At 38.7% G+C, this 14,739-nt stretch overlaps 1 protein-coding gene across 1 annotated transcript; it reads right to left on the bottom strand.

The window, feature by feature from the left end:
* Window positions 1-6,724: 6,724 nt before the first annotated feature.
* cyp19a1a (cytochrome P450, family 19, subfamily A, polypeptide 1a) lies at window positions 6,725-10,887 on the bottom strand. Its single transcript, XM_087793814.1, has 9 exons — window positions 10,704-10,887; window positions 10,485-10,635; window positions 10,271-10,425; window positions 10,020-10,211; window positions 8,810-8,924; window positions 8,631-8,739; window positions 7,352-7,514; window positions 7,040-7,281; window positions 6,725-6,976 (listed from the first exon to the last, which is right to left on the bottom strand). The coding sequence occupies exons 1-9, from the start codon at window positions 10,885-10,887 to the stop codon at window positions 6,725-6,727; spliced, it is 1,563 nt and encodes a 520-aa protein (XP_087649940.1).
* Window positions 10,888-14,739: the final 3,852 nt, after the last annotated feature.

The following is a 14,739-nucleotide window of genomic DNA, read 5'->3' as shown; positions in this document are numbered from 1 at the left end:
CTTCCCTCCTCTGGGTCCGCCTTCTCTCATTTTCTTCCCCCTGTTTCTGACTCTCGGTTCCTCCTCCTCCGCCGCTGGTTTGCTGCTCTCGCTCTCACAGGCTCTCTCCACACCAACTCTTTCTGTATGCTGTGTGAGCAGTTTCTTCCTCTCTCTTCATTTAACTCGTCCTCTGCCCCCCCCACACCACCCCTCTCTTCTGTCTCAGGCTAAGAGTGCTGCCTGTGTTTTCGGGAGCGATGGGAAACTCCGTCTCTGGCAACTTTATCAGGAGTGATAAAAGTATCTCCAGATCGCTGCAGTGAAACGCCGTCATGTGACGGTCAGGTTGATTTTTTAAAATGTGTCGGGTGGAAACGAGGGGGCAGTTGATGGTCAAACCTCGCTCGGAGGCGAGACCCCCGAGGTGAGCGTCTGACCGGCTCAGTGTGAACACTTGTCATCACATGGCCTCATCTGCTCGGAGCCTGGAGACCCATTAACGTCAACGTTGAGTCAACTTGTGACGTGTGTTTGATCCATTGTGTGCAGAATAGTTTCCATGATTGACAGGAATTGAACAATATTAATTTATGTACTTTTACAACATCTCACCTTCTATTTTCTTCACCAATTTGGTTTTCTTCAAGATAAAAAGATCAAATTCAACCCCAACAATTTCTTAATGAATATTTTGTAATTAATATCTACGTTTGTACTCATATCTACCTAAATGAATGTACAAAAACACAAATAATGAGCAAAAAAAAAAATTGAATCCTAAATGAAGAACTTAAATTAAGTAAATGTAGGTATTTATTGCCCCTCAAAAGATTTCAGTAATTATATAAAATATTTGGAAATTAGTTGCTTTTATATCAGATTGGGAAAAAGTATACATCACTACTAAACACATTAAAATAATTATTTTGGCGTATGATATTATTAAAGGTAAAGGTAAAGGTAAAGGTAAAACTTTATTGATCCCTCAGGAGGTCTCCTTTGGGAAATTGTTTTTTACCAATAGCCAGCAATTTTTCATAAACAATAAAAAATAAGAAATAAAAAATTAAATAAGAAGAACATAAAGAGGAAGAACAAGATGACACAATCTAAGTCTAAAGACAAAGACAAAGGACTATTTTTGCTTCTTCATTTTTGCTTTATTTGACAATAACTACGGTATAAAATGTGTGCGTCTAAGTTAAGCATCTACACAACTGAAAGACAAAAAAATAAGTCTTTATTATAATGGAAACAACTTACAAAATCTCAATAAACTTCTAAATGGTGGCTTTTGTCTCCGCCATGAATTCTCTTGAACCCATAAATAAAGCCTCGAAGCATCTCAATGTAGCTCTTAAATTATGCCGAGAATCGCCTGATACACGATTTGAGTTTAGTGGAATAAAATAAAAAGTAATGACTTAACAAAACACCTTGTTGACTCCTTTAAGTGCCTTAATGAAGCCTTAATGCACTTTAAAGACAAAAAGAATGGGGGAAAAATTCAGAATTTAGTGTAATTAAAAAAAAAAATATATATATATTAAAGGACTCAACGAAACACCTTAATGATTCCTTTAAGTACCTAAATGAAGCATTGAATCACCTAAAAGACAAAAAGAAAGACTTTAGTTTGGTGAAAAATGACCTTTGAGGACCTTTTTTAAATCCTGCAAGCACAAGAAAACATAAAGAATGATAAGTTTTTGAAATCTGAAACACAAGAAATCAAGGTTCTAATTTTAAGCACAACAACTCTTGGAGGAATTTGGAGTAATTAAATCAAAACAATATAAAAAGTGAGCAAATGTTGTTAGCTTCCAGGAATAACCATCTGGAATTGAAGATTATTTTAAGATACATCACTGTCTGTCGAGCAGAATTGGTTGATTTTTGCAAATGACTTCTGGAACATTTCAGCTGCTGCTCACATTAAGCTCATTGTTATCGATGAAGTTTCAATTGAATAAGGTATGATGACAAAATAAATCTATCTATGACAGGATAAGATAAATAAGATTCTAAAAAACATATTTCATATATTTAACTGTTGAAAAAGTTGCAAAACAAGTGTTATTATGCTATAATTATATTCATTTAATGCATTTTTATTTGATTGACATTTTATTAAAAAATATTATGAAAAGTATAAAACAAAAACCTATTAAAATGACAAATAAAAGGCAAAAAATATATATTTAAACAAAGATCTTTAGAATGTACAAAAATGAGTGATAGAGAAATTACATTAAGATCGGCCATAAATAAAAAAAAATGTATATCATATTAAAAGAACTACAAGAAAAAAGATGTTCTAACAAAGATCTTTAGGAAAATATACATAGGGTTGAACTAATAACAGTATTGATGGAAACTGATTTTAAACATTTATAAATGGCTAGTTTTATAGTATTTTTTTATCTTTATGTCGGCCGCATAGATGGAGTCAGGGGCCCCTGTGTGTGGCCTCCAGTCCGTACTTTGTCCAGTTCTTATCGAGCTTAAACCTGTTTAAGCTGTTGAAAAGCTTTGAAAATAGACCTAGATCAGATCCGGGAACCAGGGGCCACACACAATGAACCAGTAGACGGTCCATGATGTCGACGGTTGTATCATAATCCTACTGTGCCCGCTCACTACACAAGTCATCTTCAGAGTAATAATCACGACGTGGGGTGACAGCTGTCGACACCTCCGTACATGTCACGTCGACGCCCCGGCACCTCTTCAGGTTCTCAGGATAGATCAGGTTTTGAAAGCGGCGTCTGATCCGACAGCCTCCCACGCCGCCGACCGCCGAGTTACACAATGAAAACATTGACGGTCCAGAGAGTCAGTGGGTCCGTGAGATGCAGCGAACTGGCCCTGCTGACGATGGAGATGAGCCCAGAAGGTCAAATGACTCTGACAACAAGGCCCGAGGCCGAGTGGAAAAACATTCCTGCCTGTTTGATGTTGAATATTTATTATTACGGGATCAGATAATGGTCGGTCGTCACGGAGCAAGACCCGGATTTGAATTAAATATTGAAAAATAAACTAGAGAGAAAGTTATTCTTCATCTGATTATAAAATCCTCTGCCTTTTCACCAGCTGTTGTTTAAACACTTCCATCTCCAACTGCTTTATAAACGCAGTAGCTTAGGGGTCATGAACCCAACTGAGAAATTGCTGCTTGTTGTGGAGATTAATCTCATTGTTGGCTTTGTTTTCTGTGATGTGATGAACAGTTTAAACACTAGGATTGAAGGGAGAATGTAGAACAATAATATCATTGTGTCAACACTGTTCGTACGGACTCTATCATTCAATAAAAACTTACATTTTGTTAACATAAATGTTACATAATTGATAATAATTATATACTAGATCATTGCACTGTTGAAACTTTAAAAAATGTTTTTACAGGAAAGTTGCTGGTTTGTTACCAGCTTAAAACAAAACATGTCCTTGTGTGTGAAGTATGTTTGTTCTCCATGTTCTCCTGTGGGTTTACTCTGGGTACTCCAGTTTCCTCCCGCAGTCCGAAGACAGACATGAGTATTCTACATTGTCTGAGTGGTGGCTTGTTTGTGTTTGCCCTGTGATGGGCTGGTGACCTATTCAGGGTGTCCCTTGCCTCCTACCCTAAGTAGCTGGGATAGGCTCCAGTCTGTGAAAAAGTATTTGAAAAGTTCTCAAATTTGTGTTAAACTTATTTAAAACTTATTTAAAATCTATATGAAGTTTTATTGAAGTTTTATTTAATGAGATTACTCTTCGAATGATGGTTGGTTTCCATTGTTTTTTTTTCTTTTAGGTAAATTCATGAAAATAGTTACACAAAAATGAGGCAGTAGAGTAGATATAGATTTTTTTTTTTCATTGGATTCTTCATCACCATCCCTCCATCTTATATTGTTTCCAAACCTTTTTCCATTTGTACATTTTCTCGGTACTATGTTGCTCTTTCAAAATCTTACTTCCAATAATTAGCAATTTTAGTAATTGATGCACTTTTACGATTTCTACTATGACCGGAGTGATAACTTGCACATCCCTTTAGAGGTGAAAATACCTGTAGATCGTTGTTGTGTGTGTGTGTGTGTGTGTGTGTGTGTGTGTGTGTGTGTGTGTGTGTGTTTAACAAGGATTGCGAGTGAAAGTCTCATGACACTAGCAGCCTCTTCATGTGTGTGATCACAAGACGAAGTGAAAGAAAAGCCCAGTTGAAGTCGGCGACCTAAGAGTTTGTCTTTGTTCTTTCTTTTGTAGCCCCCCCCCCCAGTCTGGGCTGCTGTAGCTGTAGCTGCAGGGAGGAGAGAACACTTACTGATGGTGAAATCATCCCGACACACATCGACGATAATCAACACCTAAGATGATAAGAAGACGCTGAAATTAAATCGTTTTGAAGCACGGATCTAATGAAACCAACAGAAGGTTTGATATTTTTTTGATATCACCACGTCAACATCGCCGGACTCGGTCTCCATAGCAACGAAGAATCTCTTTTAATGAGGCTTTAATCCAGCTGGGGTCTTCGCAGGCGCGGAGGCCAATGGCAACGCAGCATTTTTGCACGTTTAATTAGAGCCTGAACGTTGTCAATCATTGTTTGCAACATGACACAGATCAGTGACAGGACTCCCACAGCTCAGTTATTTTCGGAGCTCGTGCTCGTCTGTCGCTGCACATCCGATGGAAAAACTCAATATTTACACGTTGTTTATTAATGTGATAAAGTGAATTGTTATTGGTTTGAGCTAAAAGCTGTTGGAGTTGGGTTAGAGTAGTATCGGCAAGAATCTGGAAGTACGTATTATGATACGGAGGCAAAAATATGATGTATTGCAATATATTGTGATACATTAGGAACAAGTACATATTTGTAGTATATTCGAATACTTGACTCTAGTGTTGTAGAATTTACAGACCACGAGTCTTGACGAAGTCCTGACTGATTTCATTTGTTTTTAAAGCCAAAATATGTTCAAACATCAACATTAGAAGGTGCTGGAGTCGACATATCCTCTCGTCCTCAGTCATCACCAGGATCTTGCGGAATTTCATTGCTTTAGCTTTTAAGGATGTAATGACTGCTGCCATCTAGCTGTGGGAAGTTGATTGCAACACAAAAATGAACATAAATATATGCATGTTAATTGTTGATAAAAAGTATAATTATTTTACACACCATATTGAAGTACACAACAGTCAATCAAATATCAAATATCAATATTTTCACAAACCTCTACTTGTGAGTTGCTGGATTTTGATAAGACACCCATGTTTCCTTATTTGGTTCACACTTCTATCCAGTGGATTAGCTCCTTGCTCACAGGTAACTCTCCTGGGATTCGAACCCATGATTTCCGGCTCCATAGTTATTGCAGCTTTAAACCATCCTATAAATATCAGGTTTTAGATCCTAGTCAGCTAAATAAAATGCTTACACTTGCTGGCTTGGAAATATGTTCAGTCTCTGGTTAAAAATAGCCTAAAATCCAAGGACTTTATAAATGTAGTTTTTTGTAATTTTTTTGGTTTGTTCAATAATGTTGAAGAAATAATTACTACTCGGAAAAGACAAACTTTTAACCCAATAGGCATAATAATAGCTAAACATCTTTACTGTATAAAGTTGCCAAATGCATTTCATTGCTGCTGTAGAAGTCTTTTGCTGAGATTGTAGTCATCTTGTTTTCAAAGAAACGGGCAGTATTTCACCGACTGACTGTATCATTATTGTGGGAAGGAGGCCGGCGATGTAATCACCTCTTATGAGCCAGTCTCAGGAGGCTCGAGCTTCATGTTTATGTGTGATGTGGATGTTTGACACAAGATTACACAAGCATATGTGCGCACACACATGCACACTCATTGTGAAAGTCAGTATATTATTAAGTCTGAGCTCTCTCCATCTCCATCACCCAGACTGTAAACAAACCACTCACACTGATGATAAAGTATTGCCTCCTTTTTCATCATTTATTTCAATTTTCCGCAGCAGATTAAATGATACGATTTGATGCTCAATGACTGAAATCTTGAGAACATGTGCCTTTTCTAAATTTCCCCTAAAAGATTAAGATATTTGCTTGTTTTAATCACTAAAATCTTCTTTTATAATTATTTTAGGAGTTATTTGTTTCAAAGCCTTTGAACATGAAGGTACAGCCGGAGGCGAATTAACATCAAATTCCTGTTGAGGCACTAATATCTATTCAGGAATCTTACTAAAGGCCCTCACGAAACAATGTTAGTTTGGTTTATTCGTTCATGATGACATAAAAGCAACAATCTCTATGTTGACGCTGACTTAAATGTACACAATATTTTGCGAGTTGCAACTGGACTCTAGTGACAAATACTTACGAATCCTAAAATGAAAATGGTGTCTCTCTAAGTGAAAACCAAACCGATAATTCCAATTTTTAGCAACAAATGAAATCCTAACGTAAATCGCGATAAAGTGTCTCCCTCTGCTGACCAATGAGCGTCATTACAACAACTTAATGTGTTTTGCTGCAACATTCGAGCGTCGTCAGAAATAAATACACTTCAAACGTGTGTGTGGAATCTTATATTATTGTACACATGCATTCACTAATACGACGACAGAAATGAAAATGCAAACGTTTATAAATAAAAAAGACACTCGTAAACATCAGTGAGGAACGACTAGAAGAGTGCAGTTAGATGTTTAAATAAAGGTTAAATACGAAGCGATATGTATGTTGATATAAAGTGACAGAGTTCACAGAGTTTCCCAGGCTCCTCTCTTTCTGGGTAAGAACGTCATGGCCAGATGTTGGGCCTCCTGATGGTCCGGCTGCTGCGACAGGTTGTTGGTCTGTGGGAGGGTGTCCAGGGTCAGACCATGGTGCGGGGAAATGGAGTACTGGGAGAGGAGCGTCACCAGGATGGCTTTCATCATCACCATGGCGACGTGTTTGCCCACGCAGGAGCGAGGGCCCGAGCCGAAGGGCTGGAAGTATCGCCGGGGAGCCTGCGAGACGAACGTCGTGTTTTAATTTGGTCAAATAAGATGAAAGTTGGTGGTTTTTCTTACGTTTTTCTGAAAGTTTTTGAGATTAAACTCGTTTGGGTTGTCGTAGAATTCCGTGCGATGCATGCGAGCTGTGTTGAGGATGACGTTGGTGCCTTTGGGGAGTTTGTAGCCGTCGATGATGTCGTCGGAGAGCGCCCGCCGCATGGTGAAGTCCACCACGGGATGGAAGCGCAAACACTCGTTGATGAAACTCTCCAGCACCTGCAGCTTCGGCAGGTCCGCGTTCTGAAGCTTCCCGTCGGCTGCTGCGGGGGCGAGAGAGGAAGACTGTCAGCTGTGACCCCCGGCAGGTCAAAGGTCACACGTTCTTACCCACGACGGTGTCGACCTCCTGCAGCAGCTGCAGCTCCACGTCTGGATGCTGCTTGAGGAGCAGCAGCATGAAGAAGAGGGAGACGGAGAGAGTGTCTGGAGCCGCGATCACCATCTCCAGCACACACTGTCTCACGTCGTCCGCAGAGAGCTCCCCGTGGTTCTGAAACACACGGCCTCACATCAATACTGTAGTTTCCAAAGATATCTTGAGGAATATTCAGAATACTCCGGTTTCTTCATACAACATATACTGTAAAATCAAGAACCCTAAATTGTCTGAAGGTTGCGTCATTGCGACAGACTATTGACATGTTAAGGGTGTCCCCCGCCTCTCGCCCGGAGTAGCTGGGAAACACTCAAGCAGCCCCGATATGTGACATTGGTAGAAAATGAATGAATATATAAGTGAGTCAATAAAGGTACTTAAAAGTCATATATCAAAGTATATATCATGAAAAGCAAAATATAAATAAAAAGTGTTATAAATACTCCTGATAATCTGAGGGGATTTAAGCATTAAAAAACATAAGAATGTTGAGTATGTTCCCAAAATCTAAATTAAAAAGAGTAATGCATAAATAATCCTGATAATCGGAGCAGATTTAAGCATTAAAAAAGCATAAATATGTAGTGTATGTACCCAAAATATACATTAAAAAGTGTGATACATAAATAATCCTGATAATCTGAGGGGATTTAGCATGAACAAAAAGCATAAAAATGTAGTGTATGTACCCAAAATATACATTACAAAGTGTAAAACATAAATGATCCTGATAATCTGAGGAGATTTAGCATGAAAAAAATCATAGAAATGTAGTGTATGTACCCAAAATATACATTGAAAAGTGTAATAAATAGATAATCCATAAAATTTGAGGGGATTTTAGCATAAAAAAAACCACAAGATGTTGTATATGCAACCAAAATATATATTAAAAGGTGTAATGCATAAATAATTCTGATAATCTGAGGGCATTTTAGCATTCAAAAGAAACATAAAATGTTCATTATGTACCCAAAATATAAATAAAGTTTAATAACTAAATAATCCTGATTATCTAAGGGTATTTTATAATGAAAAAAAAACATTACAATGTTGTGAATGTACCTAAAATATCAATAATTATTGTAATAAATAAATGATGCTGATATTGCTGGTATAAAAAAACCCATAAATGTTGTGTTGTACCTAACCCCCCTCCCCTCAACCCCCCAAAACAGTTAAAATAGTTGATAGCAAGGAGAAATAAATAAAGATAACAACATGTCAAACCTGTGCAAAAATGAGCTCTGCAGTGAAGTTAATGTCCAGTTTGTCGGCCTGTTCCATCTCTCTCCTCTTCTGCTCCACGAGACTCTCGATGGCGTCCTGCAGCTCCTGACTGTGCAACAGTCGACTTTTAACAATCAATCGAATGAAGAGGAAGAAGAATCTCGTGAAAAGTGTCTCACGCTGCAGTTCTGTGCTTCTGGTGGATCCAGTCAAACTTGAAGTAAACGTCGGGTTTGATGAGAACCGTTTGCCACGTGTCGAAATATTTCTGGATCTTCAGCAGCAGCTCCTTCTCTGGACACAAAAATCACTTTAATATAGAAAAATGGAATCTTTTAAATGTCTTTTTTTTCTATGAATGACAATCATATTCATTCATATATTTGGTGGATTCATGCTCCGTCAACTCTTTATAACCGTATTCTAAAGTACAACGAGCCAATGACCTTAAATATTTAAAAACTAAATATTCGCTGAAAACCTCTTGTTAGTATTCAAGTGTTGACTATAAATAAAGTTGAAGTATACAAAAATTAAATTAAATTTGATTGTTGTGACTCAGCAGACATAAAAAACACATTTGCTCATAAATAAATAAACATTAAATACTATTAAAATAAGTCATTTAATATTTTTGGATTGAATGATATTAACACTAAAATAGTTTTTAGAAGATATTCAGAACAATATTAACACATCAGCTGTTATTTTAAAAACAACAATGTTGGTTATATTTATATGTTTTAGACGACGAGTGTCAATAATATAACATCATTTTTAAGAGGTTTGTTCCACAATTAAATATTACTTCGTTTATAGTCATGAATATTGTAATAATGTTTTATTATAATAATAAAATATAAACTTCTGGATCGATGTATGTATGGAATCGATGTCATTTTAACATGTTTTGCATGTACTTTTGGTTTCTCTATTGTATCTTTGTTAATTATTAAATTTTAGTTATTTATCATTCTGAGTCTCATGTGTTTGTATATAAATATTTTATATTATAAAAAATGAAAATAATTATTGGAAATGTCTTCTTTGAAGAAGAATGAAGTTAATGAGTTAACTTTGTTATGATTTGACACTAAATACAATTGAATTTCTATCAGTTCTTTCAGAAATGTACATTGAAAAGAACATTTTAAAATTATGAAAACATAAATAAACTGATATAAAAAAAAAGGTTAGATCAACCTATTTAACAACTTGCCCTTATTATTGACTTGTTTCTTATGGAAAATAATGACATTAAATGAGCACTTATGCATTTTAATAACCAACAAATAAAGTTTTGTTGGATTGTACTGCTGTTCAAAATGTTATAACTAATGTTCCGAGAACTGAAGCTCAATTCAAGTTGATATTCTGAACAGAACTCACCGTTGATGGGGACCGCCAGGAAGAGTCTGTTGGAGATGTCCACCACGGTGCAGCGCAGCAGCCCCAGAACGTCCACCTGACCAGGCCTGTCGCCCGCCGCCCCCTGACTGAAGTCCCTCAGCTGGTCCAGGTGAGTCTGCGTGGCCGAGACACAGACGTCCAGCACCTGCTGCAGCCCGGGTCCGGTCAGAGCTGAAGCGAACGGAAACGGGTTCAGTAAACGGGTCGACTTCTCCCGCGGAGCTGCTCACCTTTGCTGAAGTAGGTCCTGATCTTCTTCCACATGCACACGTTGTTGTTGAAGATGATGCCGCGCTCGTGCATGCCGAGGCAGCTCAGCCCGGCGGTGCTGCCGAAGCGGGAGGTGTAGTTGGGCTGCTTGAGCACGTGATGGATGGCCGACGCGCTGCAGAGAGGAACCAGTGGTTAGAGAAGAACCCAAATGAAATGAAAATGAAAACGGACCTGCTGAGAATCAGAGTCTCCTCTCCGTTGATCCAGACTCTCACCACGTCTCCGTACTTGCTGTTGTAGTAGTTGCTGGCCGTGCCGATCCCGGTCCAGATGAACCTGGCGTACGACAGAACCGGACCCAAACCCAGCAAGTGTGCAGGTCCTGACGGTGGGGAAAAAAAAAAAGACTTGTCGTATTAAAACTCCTCCCTCGTTTGTGAGACCACTTACCCGGGAGCGTCTGCCTCTCGGCGTGACTCCGGACCATCAGCACCAGGAACAGCAGCACCAGCAGAACCCAGGACGCCGTGGAGATGCAAGCCGGTCCTCCGGACGTGGCGTTCTGAGACACCGACACTAGATCCAACACCAGGGAGTCCAAACCCACGGGAGTCATGTCCCACTCGCAATCCATGATCCAGATCCTGACTCATGAACCAGGACTGCAGCTCCGGTCGTGCCCAGCCTCCTGGAGAACCCGGGTCTTTATGCAGTCCCGTCTGAAGGGTGAGCCGGGTCAGGGCGAGGCACAGAGCCACAACACCAGCGCAGGGAAGTGTAAATAACACACCAAGGACCTTGAGGGTTGTTCCCGCGCCAGAGTCCTTGAGTGTACAGTCGTGTGTTTGACAGATGGTGAGGACAAGAAGACGTTTGGCTCTGAACTTCAAAGTGTTGGACGATGAGCTAACGAGGGTCTTCTGTTGGTATTATGACAAGAATTATCTTGAATTTACATTCTTCCTCCTCTTCAATGGCTCGTCAGAGGAGACGGAAGACAGAGTTGCAACTTTTAATAAGATACATTCATTTGTTAATAACAATTAATGACTAATAAATGTCACGTCTGACTCAAATATTTATTTACTCTGAACATTCATCAAAAATAAATGTACTTCTTTGGCCCGTCAATGTGTTAAATCCACCTTCCTAGAAGTCAATATTGACTTCTCTGCTGTAATTTCTGTCGTGATATTAATCTTCAGACATTTGTATTTGGTCTATTTTCAATTTATCAGCACGTCTGAACCGAGGCACGCTCTGTGCTGCATCATTTATCATTTTGTGCTTTTATTATCAATATTGCTAATTGCCAGGTCTGACCATTTGTTCACATAAAGTTGAAGGTCTTTGGCTTCGTATGATATTGACAAGTTAATATATCACAGTTATAGAGCAGAGACACACTGTCGCCATCGATCGCATCATTGCATCATTTTTTATATTCGTGTTGATTTTCTTAAGGATCATTCGGCTGCAGCTCTCACTTTTTTATGTATTTTATCATTAAATATACAATTACCTTCAATGGGTTTGATAGAAATATTTAGATGTTTCACATACAAACCAGAGGCCGATAAACTCAGATCTAAGTGGGGAATATTCTAAGATTAAAAAAATAGTGTTGGGAGATGTTTTGAGCTTCTTAAAATTGAAAAAAAACAAACAAAAAACTTTAAACAAAAATAAAGTTGAATTAACAAACTTAAATTGTTTCTTTTTTTCAACTGAACTGCTGATGTTTTTGTAAATCTTTACGATATGCATTTTCTTGCTTGACAAACTGAATAACAATGTGTGTAAATTCTTTTTATCTATTTAAATACAAATGACATGTATTAAACCCAAGGATCATGGACGACGATGTTATTATGGCCTGCAATGTCTTCAAACACATGTCAAACAAATCCGGTTCATTGAATGTTCTTTTCTAACTAAAAGTCGATTTTTATTCGTTCACGTTGAACTTTAAAGATGCATGTGATATACGAGACATCTAATAAGAGTAAGATGGATGGATGGATGGATGGATGGATGGATGGATGGATGGATGGATGGATGGATGGATGGATGGATGGATGGATGGATCTCCTTCTGGAAATTGGGTTTCCAGTTTGGTACAGCAAGTTATATAACAACAAGAGCAAGTGCAAACAAAAGAACAAAGTGCAAAGTGCAAATATAAAGAACAAGGATCCGAGGAAACAACGCAAAGAAAAAGGATACAAAGATTAACATAGAATAACATCATCCTTTCACTCTGCCCTTGAGATATAGTCTGATAGATAGATGTACTGATGGATGGATGGACTTTATTAATCCTCTGGAGATCTCCTTTGGGAAATAGCACGAAGAATGAATGAGTCCCTGAGTCTATTAGTGTTGCATCATGGGAGGAGCATTCATGCTCCATCTGCTTCTCTGCTCACTGTTGACAGCGAGTGGTTAAAGGTGAGAAATTTGATGGGAATTTTATACTTCGTGTTACTTTGTTCTGGTCGCTGAAGATTTGAACCTTGTGTGATTGACATCTCTCGCTTAAAATGTGTATTATTGGCTGAAAGTTGTTAAGACTTTTTCAGTTGAACACAGTTCTTGAAAAAACATTTGAAAAAAGCTTTATAATGAAAAGATTAATGACTGTAATTAAATGACACAATTTAAAACTTCTTTAAAAAGTCTTACTTTACTTCAAAACTTGCTGCACAAAGTTAAGACTTTATCCATCACCACGATACTTTCCGTCCCTCCTTTCATCCCCCCTTTCATCTTGTCCTTTAAACTCTGGTGCTGAACACACGCATGAAGGTTACATAATGGTTTTCATGTGTGTTTCATGTTGACGTTGTTGTTGTGTTTCAGCAACAGATCAGTGTTTGAACTCTTTCTTTGACTAAATGTGACACAAATACATCTTTATTTGATCTTCTATCATGAACACTAATAATTCTTGACAGTATCTTAAGAAGTTTTTGAAAGTATATATTTTTTTAAACCTGCTGTTTAGTCCCAGTTCTTATCGGGATCGTTTCTCGCCTGCGGTTCATTGAGTTCATTGTTAAGAAAACAATCATTAATTCCTCTTTAATTTTGAGTGTATTTGCGAAAGGAAGCAGCTGTTTACTGCAAAGTTGTTCTTGTCACACAGAGAGAGAAAGAGCGAGAGAAAGAGAGAGAGAGAAAAAGAGAGAGAGAATGATCGCTCGCCTCCACAGCGAAGAATGCGAGCGCCTCAAATGCTGGTCTGTTGCAGAGGAGCCTCAGTCATGGACGACGTCTGAGACGCCAGATTGTTCGTCGTGATTAAGCAGCGACCCGAGCGCCCCGAACAATGATCCTTCTGAGCGCAGATGTTAATGTCACCTCGTCTCCGAGGCCCCTGTCGTTGTCATCTTCGGTAAACTTACTCAATGATGCCAAACAGACGCATGACATCAAACCTCTGGTGTTCGAGACGATAAATAATGTTATCATTGTTTTGTTCTGTTCATTTTTTCATGTCCTCGAGCTGAAGATTGACATGTACAGTATGTGGAAAGAGCTGCAACTGCACCTCCAGGGTCTTCAAACCCTTTTGTGATCCGCCCCGGGGTCTCCTCCCTTCATTCTCGTGTCTTAGAAAGAAAAAGCCGAAGTTGATCTTTATCACATTTCTTTTGAGAAGGACTTCATTAGACAGAATAATTACCGGGTTTTTGTTCTGTTGATAAACGTTTCATCACATTTGGATGGTTTTTGAGGAAGAAGTAAGACGGATGGATGAAGAGGACAAGTTGATACTAATGAAGGGCGGCTGCAATATTTACTCGTAATGTTGAGGAAGAAAAGAAGAAGAGGAATCTGAAGAAGCACGAGTGTCAAAAAACATGATTCAATCTCAACCTGGAAATCTCTTCCTTCTAAGAAAACACAGCAGAGCCTCCATCCCATGTTCTCTCTCCATCGTGTCTCGGGTCTGACCCGAGGCCTCCACCCAGTAGAACACTTTGCAATAAAGTCAGCAGTTCTACTTTGAGTCTCTTCTGAATGACGGAAGAGTCCAGGTGACCTCGTTTTGGCTTCTTATATCCACAATCCTCTTCGTGTTGGTGACCATGAGAGCTGGAACAAAGAGCTGCTGTTTCATCCAGAAATGACTGAAGGTCCCAATATTATCACATCATTTGCAAAAGGCAGTGATGAGATCTTGCTGTGCCAACATTTATCTGCACAGTTGTTATCAGAACCAGTGATACAGGGAAGCTGATGGAGCCGGAAATTAATCTGATCATTATTATTTGACGATAATCCAGACGACTTCAACGCTGCTCCTTCAGGAACTGCTGTTTGACTACAAATCTTTGTCTGCTGTTCCCCTGATGGACCTTTAGAGGAGGCAGAGTAGTTTGAGACTCCACTGTAGTTGGAACACTCTATTTAAACTTTAAAAAGGTGGATAACAACCTTGATCTCCATGTCCTTACTTCCTTCCTTCCACTTTGAGGTC

The sequence above is a fragment of the Callionymus lyra genome, chromosome 6, assembly GCF_982586985.1.
Source record: "Callionymus lyra chromosome 6, fCalLyr1.hap1.1, whole genome shotgun sequence".
Classification (NCBI taxonomy): domain Eukaryota; kingdom Metazoa; phylum Chordata; class Actinopteri; order Syngnathiformes; family Callionymidae; genus Callionymus; species Callionymus lyra.
The sequence above is the reverse complement of the archived record's forward strand: the minus strand, read 5'-3'. Positions and strand labels throughout refer to the sequence as shown.

Coding starts and splice junctions, on each gene's coding strand:
- cyp19a1a (XM_087793814.1), bottom strand. CDS start 10,887: ATGGATTGCGAGTGGGACATGACTCCCGTGGGTTTGGACTCCCTGGTG. Junction 10,426..10,484: donor GAGACTCTGATTCTCAGCAG/GTCCGTTTTCAT, acceptor TCCTCTCTGCAG/CGCGTCGGCCATCCATCACG. Junction 10,212..10,270: donor CAGGACCTACTTCAGCAAAG/GTGAGCAGCTCC, acceptor CGTTCGCTTCAG/CTCTGACCGGACCCGGGCTG.